This window comes from Dermacentor silvarum, chromosome 11, assembly GCF_013339745.2.
Source record: "Dermacentor silvarum isolate Dsil-2018 chromosome 11, BIME_Dsil_1.4, whole genome shotgun sequence".
Classification (NCBI taxonomy): Eukaryota; Metazoa; Arthropoda; class Arachnida; order Ixodida; family Ixodidae; genus Dermacentor; species Dermacentor silvarum.
Window position 1 is genome coordinate 117,085,461 of NC_051164.1, and position 13,602 is coordinate 117,099,062.

The 13,602-nt window shown below is 44.7% G+C and overlaps 2 protein-coding genes across 2 annotated transcripts in view; one reads left to right on the top strand and one right to left on the bottom strand.

Moving 5' to 3' along the window:
• Positions 1 to 6,718, top strand: part of LOC119433333 (transcription factor RFX4) — a 51,612-nt gene extending 44,894 nt beyond the window's left edge. The window contains exon 4 of the mRNA XM_037700482.2: positions 6,497 to 6,718. Coding sequence (XP_037556410.2) covers positions 6,497 to 6,539 — 43 coding nt within the window. The 3' untranslated portion in view covers positions 6,540 to 6,718. The remainder of the gene's footprint in view (positions 1 to 6,496) is intronic.
• An 87-nt stretch (positions 6,719 to 6,805) lies between these two features.
• LOC119433332 (phenylalanine--tRNA ligase alpha subunit) overlaps positions 6,806 to 13,602 on the bottom strand; it is a 110,040-nt gene continuing 103,243 nt past the window's right edge. Inside the window, exon 6 of the mRNA XM_037700481.2 lies at positions 6,806 to 7,090. Within this exon, the coding sequence (XP_037556409.1) occupies positions 6,985 to 7,090 (106 nt within the window). The 3' untranslated portion in view covers positions 6,806 to 6,984. The remainder of the gene's footprint in view (positions 7,091 to 13,602) is intronic.

The following is a 13,602-nucleotide window of genomic DNA, read 5'->3' on the forward strand; positions in this document are numbered from 1 at the left end:
GACCATAAAAAGCCCCCAAAGCTCCCGCTGCTGAACGCCGACCCCGAAGCAATTGTGAGTGCCGACCTTGATGTTTTCGTGGATGGACAGTCGGTGACAGCATTAGTCGAAACTGGTGCCGACTTCTCTATAATAAGTCAGGAACTCGCCCTCCGCCTGAAGAAAGTAAGGACGCCATGGATGGGACCTCACATAAGGACGGCAGGTGGACAATTACTGATGCCTACTGGAAGATGTACTGCTAGAATTAACATTGGAGATTCTTTTTTCGCGGCCGCTTTCATCGTTCTTCCCGCGTGCTGTAAGGTTTTGATTATTGGAATGGATTTTCTGAGAATATGGCGCCGTAATTAACATCCCAGGCCGCATGGTGACGTTTTGTAAGAGCCCTGGTTTAGTCCATTGCTTATCGCCGCTACAAAACTCCTTTCATCTAACAGAAGACGATGTCGTAATCCTACCTCGGTCATGTATCCTTGCTTCCGTGGCATGTGACGTACCGTTTCATAGCGAAGGAGTTGCCGACCAAATAACCATTTTGTTGTTTACTCACGGTATCTTTGTCGCACGAGGAATTGTAAATGTCACCGATGGGCGCACGAATCTATTGCTAACAAACTTTAGCACGGAGCGACGGCACCTTCCAAAAGGCACGGCTGTGGCTTATTTTGACGGTGTTGCGGATGTTCACGGCTGCTGTTCACTACTCGAAGAAGCGCCTACACAAGACCCAGCTCCTGCACTTGACGTCAGCACTGTTTTGCCGCAGCACGAACGCGAACGGCTTCTTACGCTACTAGCCAAGTTCACCGACTGCTTTGCGTCGACGTCAAGAGTCGGACGGATGCCTCTAACAAAGCACCGAATAATTCCAGATCTGCGAAAGCACCTAGAGTTTTCGCAAGAGGATTGTCATCGTTTTGTTTACGGGCCAACGTCCTTTACAAAAGAAACTTTTCTTCGACCGGGTCCCCCTATCTGCTCATCATTCCTGCAGCTCTTCGTATGGAAATACTTCAAGCCTGTCACAATGAGGTGACTTTTGGTGACTTAGGCTACACGCGAACATTGGGCAGAGTGCGGCAAAGCTACTACTGGCCGAGACTTACCACCGCCGTCAAACATCACGTTCGCACCTGTCTTGACTGCCGGAGGCGCAAGTTGCCCCCACGAAACCAGCCGGCCTCCTACAACCTTTCCAGGTTCCTCGAACACCATTTTATCAAATCGGCATGGATATTTTGGGCCCACTTCCTACTTCTACTGCAGGAAATCGCTTTGTTCTCGTTGCAACCGACTACCTGACACGTTACGCTGAAACAAAGGCCATCCAGAGAGGCACAGCAGCCGAGGTGGCGCGATTTTTCATCCAGAATGTTGTGTTGCGACACGGCGCACCACGCATCGTAATAACCGACCGAGGAACCGCATTCACGGCTGCGCTTTTTGATCACGTCTTGCTGCTAAGTGGAACGGCTCATCGGAAGTCAACCGCCTACCATCCACAAACCAAAGGATTGACGGAGCGCCTCAACAAAACAATTGAAGACATGCTTTCAATGTACGTGGATGTCGAACATAAAAATTGGGATGACATCCTCCCTTATATCACATTTGCGTACAACACGGCGAAACAAGAGACGACGCGCATGACTGTTCAGCCTTGTTCACAGCCGGGATGTACGAACGATGTTGGATGCAATGATTCCACACGAATTTGACGACACTGACACGGACGCCGATGTGTTTACCCAACGCGCTGAAGAGGCTCGGCAGCTCGCGCGCTTGCGGATTTGCCAGCAGCAAGACTACGACGCAGGCCGCTATGATGCTCACCGTAGAACCATAACCTATGAAGTCGGCGACCGAGTGTGGGTTTGGACACCCATACGGAAACGAGGCCTCTCCGAGAAGCTGTTAAGGCAATACTTTGGCCCATATCGAGTATTGCGCCGACTCAGTGATGTCACCTACGAGGTTGTCCCGATAGTCCCAACTATACGAGGCGCCGCCTACACCGTCCTGAATTTGTGCATGTTGTACACATGAAGCCGTATGTGAGAGCGAATGACTATGTGAGGGACCCTCACTTCCGCAAGTGATATTTCTGGTCTAGCATCGGGGCGATGCTCTTTTAGGGAGGGACAAATGACGCGCGTGTTCCAGGCAGACGACAACGACGATGGGGACATTAACGGACTCCGTTTAGTGGATCAGTGGGATTCTTAGAGAACGAAGAAGACGTGTCTGTTCTGTTTTGTTTGAACAGGTCGTCCTTGCTGTTCTTGAAGAACATCTCCCTTCCCTCTCTTGGCGCTGTACTGCGACAATATGTGTTGCACTTGTAATAAACGAGCACCAAAGTTGCAGTTAGACATGACTGGAGTATGTGCGGTGCTCCCTGAACAAATTCGTCAAGGAGCATTTCTTTGGCTTCTTTTTATCTCCAGATAATATGCTGTCGGCGATGTTGAAATTCGTATAATATACGTAGTTTGATGTGAGTTTTAAATTGCTGACTTTATTTCGCCTCAGGATTATGCGACACTATGTTGTAATTTTAAAAAATCAAATGTAGTGTTAATGTAACGACATGATCCAATGTTCGAAGTGTAAGTGGAACACATTCCTTTCTCACTAAAGGAACTTGTAACGGGAACTCGTTTCAATATTGGGAAGGAACGAGTAACGAGCTTTCGTTCCTGTTTTTGAGGAAAGTACAACACTGGTGTCGTGTCTCCTGACACCCAGCTATTCTGAAAATTGTCGAGACGTTTATTTAAAAGGATATATAGTTATATAGAATGGGCTCTCCGCAGCACGTGTTATGGCGGGGTAGGTGAGCCTCAGCTAGGTGACTGGCCACAGCCGTCTGATGTTGAACGATCGTGCAGTGACTAGACGCCCTCCCTATGTCCATAATTATCCGCCAACTTCGTTCTTGACGCCTTTCATGTGCCCCCCCCCCCCCCCCCCTCCTCGTATCGATCACCAAACTCTTCTTAAAATTATTTTACTTTAGTCACTGTCACGCTCTTTAACATTCACCGGGTTGGTGAACGGCACTGTGGCCCCTAGCATTGCTATATTTCTGTTTCTGCGTGTTCTTCGAGGCCATTCACCTACCTGCCCTCCTACCTGTTTGTTATGGCCATTTCTTAGCTTCCCTGGCCCAGCATCCCTGTCCTTGCTATATTTTGCCGTGCGCCAATCAGCGTTCTTTAAGTATTTCCTTCTTGTCCCGTTTTCTGCTCTGTTTTCATTAACAGCATGTACAAACTAGCCTAACAGCAAGCTCTTCTCAAGTTTATTAACATACTGAAAGTCAGGGACAAAGAAAAGAAAAAGAAAGGGAAAAAACGGGGAGTGTGTGGAACTTTTAGCGCTGGTCCCCCTCAGCAGTGATAGTTAACACGTCCTTAATGATGTAGAGGTGCGCCGGAATGTTCTGTGTCTGGGAGAAAAGACTGCCCCCATGACAACCCCCCCCCTCCTCCCTTCGGACCGCCACTAGCCCTAGCCTTGCTTTCACATATTCAAGCTTACCCTTTCATCCATGTCGCTCTTTGAGCACGCCTCCGGAAACTTGCTGTTCCGTGGGAAAGGGGAGAGAGAGGGGGGAGGGGAGTTTCGACCACCCAAACCCCCCCTCCGGCTACGCCAATGGTGTCATAAAATGATTCGTGTCTTACTGGTGAGGTCGCCAGTCATCTTCGGCTACACGCCTCTATGCATCTGCCAGTCACCATGTGTCATAACAAGATTCGTGTTTTAGTGGGCAATGTTGCTACATTTGTCTTAGTGGACGCAGGAGTGAGTGTCTCCGTTATCAGCCTGCATTTCAAAACCCGACTAGGTTGTAAAGTGATGTTTAGCTTGGATAACGCTAATACATTTCGTGCTGTGAGTGGAGAGTTGCTCCGACCTATTGCAGTGTGCACTGTGAACATTTATTTCTCTGATAACGTGTATCACGCCGAATTCGCAGTGCTTGCTCATCTAAGATTTCTCTAGCCCTTGGGTTGCGCCGGTCATCCTCGTGAAAAAGAAAGACGGGTCCTGGAGGTTTTGCGTTGCCTACTGGCGTCTCAATTCTGTGACAAAAACTGATGTGTATCCACTTCTCCGTATCGATGGCGTTATCGACTGTCTTCATTCTGCATCCTACTTTTCATCTGTGGACCTCCGATCGGGCTACTGGCAGGTACCCATGCATTCAGCCGACAAAGAGATAACCGCTTTTGTGACCCCAGACGGCTTGTTTGAATTCAACATCATGCCGTTTGGTTTGTGCAACGCGCCTGCAACACTTGAAAGGTTTATGGACATGGTACTGCACAGCCTGAAATGGGAGATTTGTCAGACTGCACACGTATTTGAGCACAACTAGAGCACACTGCAAGATAGCAGTGAAATCCCAGCCCAACCACACGCGATGCACCAATGTGTATTTAAGGCGTAGATTTATCATAGAGACACGTGTAATGTAGTGCATCATGTACGTGCACCTTCTCAGTGGTTCCCAACTGAAGAAAACGCACATCATACAGGCAGAGGTAAGCAAACAATGAGAAAGGTGTACTTACAGGTGAAGTGTTATTTCCGTCGTCTTCTTAAGCCGATTCGTACTGCCGAAAGCAACGCACGATTTCACCATGGCCTACTGAAGTGCTGCAATGCTCAAGAAAAGCATGCTACAACCCTTAAATACCATTATAACAGCAAAACGGCAGCATACTCTGTGCTCTGCTACGACGACTAACCACGGCGGCCCCGAGAAAGATGGTGGCAACCGGCTTAACTTTCGGTGAGCCACCTACACTCCAACAGTTTTAGTATATAACCTCCTTGTATGCGAGCTGCAGAAGGATTGTCCTGTATTCTTTCTAGTGCCTCATTTTTATGTTCACTGCCAAAGAATGGATAATATATGAGATTACTGTACGTAGTTCGGCTGTTATTAAGTACAGCATACTTATGGCTTAAAATTGCAGTTCATATAATATTAGGCCCTTGCGCTTTTTTCTATGCTGTGTACTATGCAGTACACAAAGGCCATGCTAATGAGCGGCACACGAGTCTGACAATGTCAGACACGAGTCTGACAAGTAAGTACCCCAAGTTGTGTGGTCTCCCTGTGAGATACAAAATTTCATCGAATAGTTGTGCTGTAAATGGGTGCCAGCACTACAATATTACCACTATGGAAGAAGGAAAAAAAAAACTAGGAGGGAGTGTCACGTGATTTCGCTGGCCTCGGCAAGCCAACATCCTCTGAAGCTGCCTCTACCACTCTCCGGGGCCTTGTGCGCAGTGCCTTTTGGGCAGGAATAGGCCCACATGGTTGCCGGACCATTCGTGATTGTTTGGCATGGAGGAAGAAAAAAATGATTATTACACGCGTGGCTACGGCAAAACGCTGAACTACGTATCACGGGTAAAAGCGCCGTTTCACTTTCGAGAACTAAACTTGGCTTGGCTCAAAAACATTCTTAACTGGTTAATGACCAAAGCAGTTGGACAGCAAACCACGAAAACACACAGCTATTATTGCAGAAATAATTGAATTCGGAAAACATGAATTGCAGAACATCGACTTGACAAACCAAATACTTTCTCAGAGCTACAGTGGCACTTGTCTGCCTCCCTCCAATGCCGGCGCATAATCATTATCGCGCTCGCCCATCAATGCTTTCAGCATGCTTCCAGTGAATGACTACATCTTCACTGCAGTTCGAATAAGTCTGATAAAAAATGTTCCACAGCGTTTTCAGCATTACCATTTCATGATTAGACACAGACTGGCAAGCTTTCCACGGTCCTAAAAAAAAAAAAAAAAGAGGGTACCATGAAAATTGGTTGTGAATCTCTTTAAAAAAACAACTATAAAATTTAAAACTGTATAACTCAGCAATAAAAAGCGATACAATAATTCGACAAGTTGAGTTTGATACCAACAAGTCTGCGTAATAATATATATAAAGCGTACGAAATTGATGTATCATATAAACTGCTCTCAAATTTATGCCAGTAATTTTCAAATAAAAATTTTGCAATACTCTTGTAAATATCGAAACAATTTTACATAAGTTGCAATCTGCGATATCTTTTTTGGTGCAGAGCAGGGAGAGGCGTAGCACACGGGGGACGTCCGTCCCCCCCTTTTCCGAAATATATGCCTACCAGGAGTACCTGGCATAAAACGATGCGCGACAACACCCGCCTGCTCTCTCTGGAAAACAATTCCTGGCTACACAACTGGTCCAGAGTTAGAGTTGTAAACTTATCACTCGTTTTTTGAGATTTCCCTATTTTCGACAATTTTTGGAAAGAGACTTTTGAGGTCCCAAATCAAATGTGTGCTTCATACAGTTGCTAGATGGAATGAGAAGTTTTGTTCATTTAAGTGAACCCTTCTTTGAAAAGTGTCTTTGCAGTGCAATCTACAGGCAGGTGTTCCTTGGTTCAGAATGTGTTGTCCTGTGCATATATGCAGCTGCATCGACGGCCTGCTGCTTGAACCTGCAGTTCACACATGACCCACGGTCACCCCCTGCCAGTGTTTTCCAATATTCTCAAGTGCTGTGTGTGGCAGTGTACACAGCGGCATTGCCTGACCATGAACTTTGCTACGACACGAGCAGCTGTGATGCCCGCCACGGCAGCAAACACCAGTTCTGCAATCCAGAACCGTTGCCAAGCTTGATGTGTGCGTTGTGGATCATGGCCACCCAAGCACTTTTACAAAGTGGCCTGCTTAGTGAGTAAGCACCAAATGCAACACCAAAGGGAATGCACAGAAGCATGGAAAATATCAACCTGTTTTATGCAATTCCATCAAGACTCCTTGGTGCTAAATAAAATGGCAAATCTTTACGCAGCCTTGTGAAGCGAGGTTGTTGCCAGCGACTGCACTGAATGTGCGGTCCGGAACTGTCACTGGCTGGAAAGAGCTGGCTCAGTGCGACAACCTGACACCTGTGCTCAGTGTACGAATCTGCAGAGTGGGCTGCGTTGCACCATGTCCAAGTCAACACGGGGCCCAACCAGGTCCCGGATGTTGTTCAGTCCACACTTGATCATGGTTGGCCTGCACATAAAAGTGGCTGCTTGTCTACACAATACTACCACCTACAAGTGGCACCATTTGGCCTAAGAGCCAATTGGTGACACAAATTGTGCCAAATGCTGGTTAGCAGGCCGCTGACAGCAAATTCAAAAGGGCACCAACCCAGTCAGTTTTATATATGCAGCCACAAAAGTAACTCTACTTTCCCCAAATTCAGACAGTTCCTCAAAAATAATTTCTTCTTTTGATTTGTTGCAAATTCCACTAATACTGGCAATACAAATTTTTGAGTTGCCAATTCCCAGTTGATATGAATTGAGTGTGGGATAGTGAACACATAATTAAAAACCAGCCACCAAGGTATTAAAGGTCTTATCAATGATGGACACTGGTCTATGCTATTAGTGCATGGTGATATCTCAATGGTGCCTCAATTGTACAAAGGGGGATACTATGCTATAAAAACACAGGATAACAGAAGTATTAGTGGACAGGACGTGCGCAGACTCAGTTGTGAGTCTGCGCGCGTCCCGTCCACTTATACTTCTGTTGTCCCGTGTTTTTATAGTGTAGTATTCCCCTTTTTACAAGATGAACATTCACCAACTAACCCAACTTGCCACTCTACTGCAATAGGTGCCTCGCTTATCATGCATGTGTTGTACCCCAGCAAGACAAACCTATAAAAAAACAAAAAACCATAGGCCCCATATCCAATATTCCCATATGAACTAAGCAGTCCCATATAAAAACCTGTGTGTTCCCATATATCATATGGGGGATAGCCTCATATGATATATATGCATGATATAGGAACATACATACTATATTTTTTAAATGGGACCCACTTATGTCTGTATGCAATCATTGGACATGGGGCATGTGCATTTTTTCGATCGGTAAGTACAGTAACAAGTGTTAGTGTGACCTTCTGAAAGATCAAACAAGAAACCCACAAAAAAGACAGGTTCTGGAACTAATACCTCTGCAAAGTGACCTGCCACTCTGTGCAAGGTTGTCCTGGTGCAATGGACTGGGGCAACGAGAAACATGCAACAGAGTGGCACTCAGTGTTCCCCATTCATCAGTTACAAGTGACCTCATGGTGTCTGATGCGAAAGGACGAAGAATCTCTCATTTACTCCATCAGACACCTTCAGGATGATGTGCTATGCCATGTTCCTTAGTGCTAATGGAACACTAAGTACATTGCACTTGCATTCATATAGCTAGGTAAAAGAGTTCACAGGCACACAAAAAAGTGAATTTCTATTTCGGGAATATATGTTGTGCACCACATCAAACTGTCACGTCGTGAAGATGCAGAATCAGACAGTGCCAGAGCTGAGAGTCAAAAATCTATCATTTTACTGGGCGAAGTTGTGGCCTGAAAAACAAGTAACACTCAATGCACAACGAAAGTGGCGATACAGTCATTGTTTTTTAAAATCTGACCTGCGGGTTAAGACCACCGGCAATTTATAGATGACTCATCATACATTACAGTGCCAGGCTTTAGAATGATGGTAGTACCATTATTTTAGAGTAATGGTAAGAATGGGAGTAATGGTAATTTTGACAGCATGCTGCCGCCCATGGCGGTGCTGCAACAACATTGAAATCGTTGCTAGGCTGGTTATTTTATATACAAAAGGCTAGGAACGTGAAAGCTGGCGTCGCTGTGGCAGCTTGCGCAACAGTAATCTTTACCAAGAAACGTATGTGGGGAGCTCTACGTGCTTCACATTGCTATGACGAGCGCTTTACCATCAATTAGGTGGTTCGAATGCATGTTTTGAGCGTGTTCTTTATTGAAACGTATGTGGTTCTGTATGCTGTATGCGTGATTCCAAAGAATGTATGCACCGTTCGCTTCACCTTTCTGAGTGCTTATAGCCTCTGCCTTACGGGTCTATGAGCCACTGCATTTTTGCTTGCTTATGGGGGGGTATGGGTACTTACAAGGGGGGGGGGGGGGGTGAACAACCTGATGATGATAGCTTTATGTCGGCGGACGCAAAAAACATCCCTGGATCCTAGCCATAGACAGTGTCGCTGTAAAGATATGCTACAAACACGGTTATTGCTGCTAAGACTGCTTGCAAAAAGAAAGGCATTGCTTCTTTATAATGAAGGCTACAAGAAAAAAAGCCTTACGCTGACTCCTGTTTATTAAAGGGACACTAAAGCAAAACAATAAATCAACTTAGACTGATAAAAGTATTCTTCGGAAACTCTGCTGTCGTTAATTACACTGCAATATGGTCAATTATTAGAAAAGAAAATGAAGCTAAAGGCTAATTTTTTTTTTATTTCGCATTTCGCGTTTTTTGAATTCTTACTTCTAAAGTAAGTTTTCGTATTTGGGCCACGTTGGCTCTGTAAAAGTTCGCGAAACTTGCCACATTCAGTCTTGGGCTCCTTTAGAACACAATGTAGTCAATCTTTACCGCTAAAGAATTAACTGGGACCTAGAAGATGCTGTAAAAGGCCATGACATCACAGTGAGCTAGGGCGCGAACTTCAAAGAGGCGTCGCCACTCGCCTTCATGTTTTTCGTTTCTTTCTGGCTTACCAAGCGGCTTCTCGCGGTAAGAGTGCTGTTTTCGGTACAGAAGAAATCATTTTCCCCTTTAGTGTCCCTTTAAGGTTTTGGAGGTAGCGTTTGGGTTACCATCTAGTGGTGGCTGTCACAAACGAAATGAGTCTCTTGCTTTTTCGCTCGTCTGGCATCACGCACTTTATGCACCCGCACCTGGGGACCCCGCGCATCGACTGGATTTGAAGTTTGAAAACCTCTACTGTGGGAAGAAATCAAAATGGCTTCTTTTATTTTCCCTGAGGGTGAGTTACTGACTTAAGCTGCAAGATGTGGATTCAGTTGACTTGACTATATTTTTTTAATAGTGCGAGTGGCATGCAATCATATGAGCACATGCATGCAGAATAACATGTGTTTGAGGAAGCGGTAAAGATTTGGGGAAGTTTGAAATCAGAAGGGAACTTCGCAAGGGTCTAAAAAGCGCTGCATAATTTGGCTTTTTGATGTCAGGTTTGCCGCAGCACAAATGCGCCATGCAGTGAAGCATACGCAATACATCGCGGTCAAGCATGCCCAGAGTGAATCGGGCCGCTGTCATGGGATATACAGTAGTATGTGTTCTATAATTGTACAAGCGCGCGCGCACCCACCGTCTCCTGTCGCAGCACGAGCACCTTACTGGCGGGCCTCCAGAGCCGTTTCAGACGAAGCTGTGGCGATTTGAGCCATTGTTTCTTAGATCCTGCTCGCCCCATATGAGTCACAACCCGGTGTAGTACTCTTTCACCAAGTAAAACGCAGCCAGTAAAAAAAAAAATTAAAAATACAACGGTTTCATTAGTCATCATACATGACTTCTGCCTGAATGAAATTAAGAACTTAATGCACCCAAAAAAGTGCGTAGAACTGCTTAATTAACCATGATATAATGCTCCTCTTGAGAAGCTGCCTTCTATATCAAAAGCAATGAGCTATTTTCGGACTCAACAAGGAAAACGTTCGCTCAATCGTTCATTCGGGCTATTCGCTTACACTGACAATAATTGTCGATCGATGGTTCCTGCACAATATGTTTTAGCTCGTAATACATTGCGAAGTGGCTCCTTTCCACCTTTACTATATAGTGGAACCCGGATTATACGACTTTCAGGGGACCACGGAAAACCGTTGTATAGTCCAAGCATCCTATATTCGAAAAGCTAAGAATATAGACAGTGACGCTCAGTTTTGCCCCCCCCCAAAAAAACGGGTACAGACTGCTGAATAAGCCCGCAGTACAAATCTGCACTGCTCCAAGGAAGGTAGATTAAATTATAAAGAAATTAGTGTATTTATTGATTATACTGCACATACTTTTTAGGATTTTCGATGCTTGAACTCAACCTTCGCGTTACAGTCAAATGACAGCAAAATTGGCCATTTTAAAACGCTCTGAATCCCGCGATTTCTAGCACTACATTGGCAACCTGTGACTTTACGTCTCGATCTAATCCATATACAAGTTGACTGAAGTCAGAACTTGTTTTTTATTGGAATTGGAGTGCACTAAAATACGGTTGAGTGGAACGAGCGGCTGAGGTGGCGCATGCTTTGCAGTGAGGCGCCCGACGACGAAAAATACTCTGGCGGCGCTGCGATCGAAGTGGATTGAGCCGCATCAAGGTTGCGCCGTTGGAAACTGCTGGCGATACTGCTTGGCAGGGTCATTCGTACTACTTCGCGCGCTTTTATTTGCGTTCAGACCGCTCAAATGGTGTTCATAATTGCATACGACATGTAATTATGCCTTATTAAACGCCTTTCTTTCTCTTTATTTTATTTTTTAATGCCACTCAGTGATTGCGTGTGCATTGAGGTTGCAATGTCAGCTTTCATTCTACTATGTTATTGTACGGTTCCCTTTGGAGAACAAATATTTTTCTCCTTCTTCAAGCAGCATGTATCTCTCGTGTGTATTGTTGCGCAATCTATCAGTAGGCCTTGCAAAACACAAACGAAGAAACATATGTAACCTTCCTGCTTCAAACAATTAAAACATATCGGCCCCATCCGGCACCTTGGACTCAGATTTACAGGAAGTATTGTTTTAAAAACTGAAAAAATAACTGCAGCGCAACATTCCATTAAAGTTTCCGCCTTCTTCGCGTCACAGAATGCGGAGTAATTGGTACAGGGTCATTTATTGCGGTCGGACCTCGAGTATCAAAAACAGTTTTGGTTAGTCAGCTATATGCTAATCTATATTCTATATATTCTATTTATATTTATATTCTATATATATTCTATATATTAATATATATATTTATTTTTTTAGGCAATACTTACAAAAACAAAAAAAATCCGGCAGATTCCCCGCCCTGTGGGGGATCAACGTTATGCGAAGCAGAGTGCGGGGAGCCGACCAAGTCAACGGAGCGTTCCGACCATGAGAGCACCATGACGTAGGCAGCTGTTTTATGAGCTACACGACATTCATGTCATGACCTATCATTTATGTCCGAACCCACTTCAGTGGCTTTTGAGTGTTAATCTTTTTTTTCGCTGAGTCATTGTCCTTTTTGCAGAGTCATGCTCATGACTGTGACTTAATCATCCTTTAGTGTTTCCTTCACTTAGAACCAATGTACGAACTCATTCCAGTGGTTTCTGAGTGTTAATGATTTTTCGGTGAGTCACTGTCATTTTTGCTAAGTCATGCTCATGACTATGACTTCTACCAACATCCTTTAGTGTTTCCTTCATTTAGTACCCACAGCCGAACCCATTTCAGTGGTTTTTGAGTGTTATTCTTTTTTTTCGCGAGTCATTGTCATTTTTGCGGAGTCATGCGCATGACTGATTTCTACCGTCATCCTTTAGTGTTTCCTTCGTGAAGTGCCAAGGTCCGAACCCATTCCAGTGGTTCTTGAGTGTTAATGTTTTTTCGCTGAGTCATCGTCATTCTTTCCGAGTCATGCTCATGACTATGACTTCTACCAGCATCCTTTAGTGTTTGCTTCCCTTAGTTCCCACGTCCAAACCCATTTCAGTGGATTTTGAGTGTTAATCTTTTTTTCGCTGACTTATTGTCATTTTTGCTGAGTCATGCTCATGACTATGAAGTCTACCATCATCATTGAGTGTTTCCTTCACTTAGTGCCCATGTCCGAACCCATTCCAGTGGTTTTTGAGTGTTCATATTTTTTTGCTGAGTCATTGTCATTTTTGCTGAGTCATGCTCATGACTATGACTTCTACCAGCATCCTTTAGTGTTTTATTAACTTAGTACCCACGTCCGAACCCATTGCAGTGGTTTTTCAGCGTTAATGTTTTTGCTGGGTGATTGTCATGACCTACATGACACGCATGTCATGACATTTATGTCATGACCTATCACTTATGTTCGTCATATACTCCTGTCATACTATACCAATTTTCGTGCACACCAAGTTAACGAAATGACCATGAGAGCACCAAGCCGTAGGCGGCTGTTTCATGACCTACATGACACACACGTCATGATATTCATGTCATGACCCATCATTTATGTTCGACACACTTTTCTCACAGTATGGTAATTTTGGTACCTACCAAGTTAACGAAACGTCCATGAGAGCACCAAGACGTAGGCGGCTAGATAGATAGGTAGATAGATACTGTCAAAGTGGCAAATGTTCGCAAAGAAATGCTTCGCATAAAAAAAAAAAAGCCGATGCAGTAGTATAATTAGTGCCGATTATATAGTGGATACAGCGTTGCGCTGCTAAACTGTAGCTCGCGGGTTCAATCCAGGTCACGGAATTCGATGGGAACGAAATGGAAAAACGCTTGTGTACTTCTGTTTAGGTGCACGTTAAAGAACCCCAGGTGGTGAAAACTAAACCGGGTGCCTCATAATCATATCGTGGTTTTGCCACGTAAAACCCAAGAATTTGTTGAAATTAAACAACAACAAAAAAGCAGGTAGCTGCGTCCCTCGGCTTTTTTTAGGCGTGTAAACAAAATAAATTA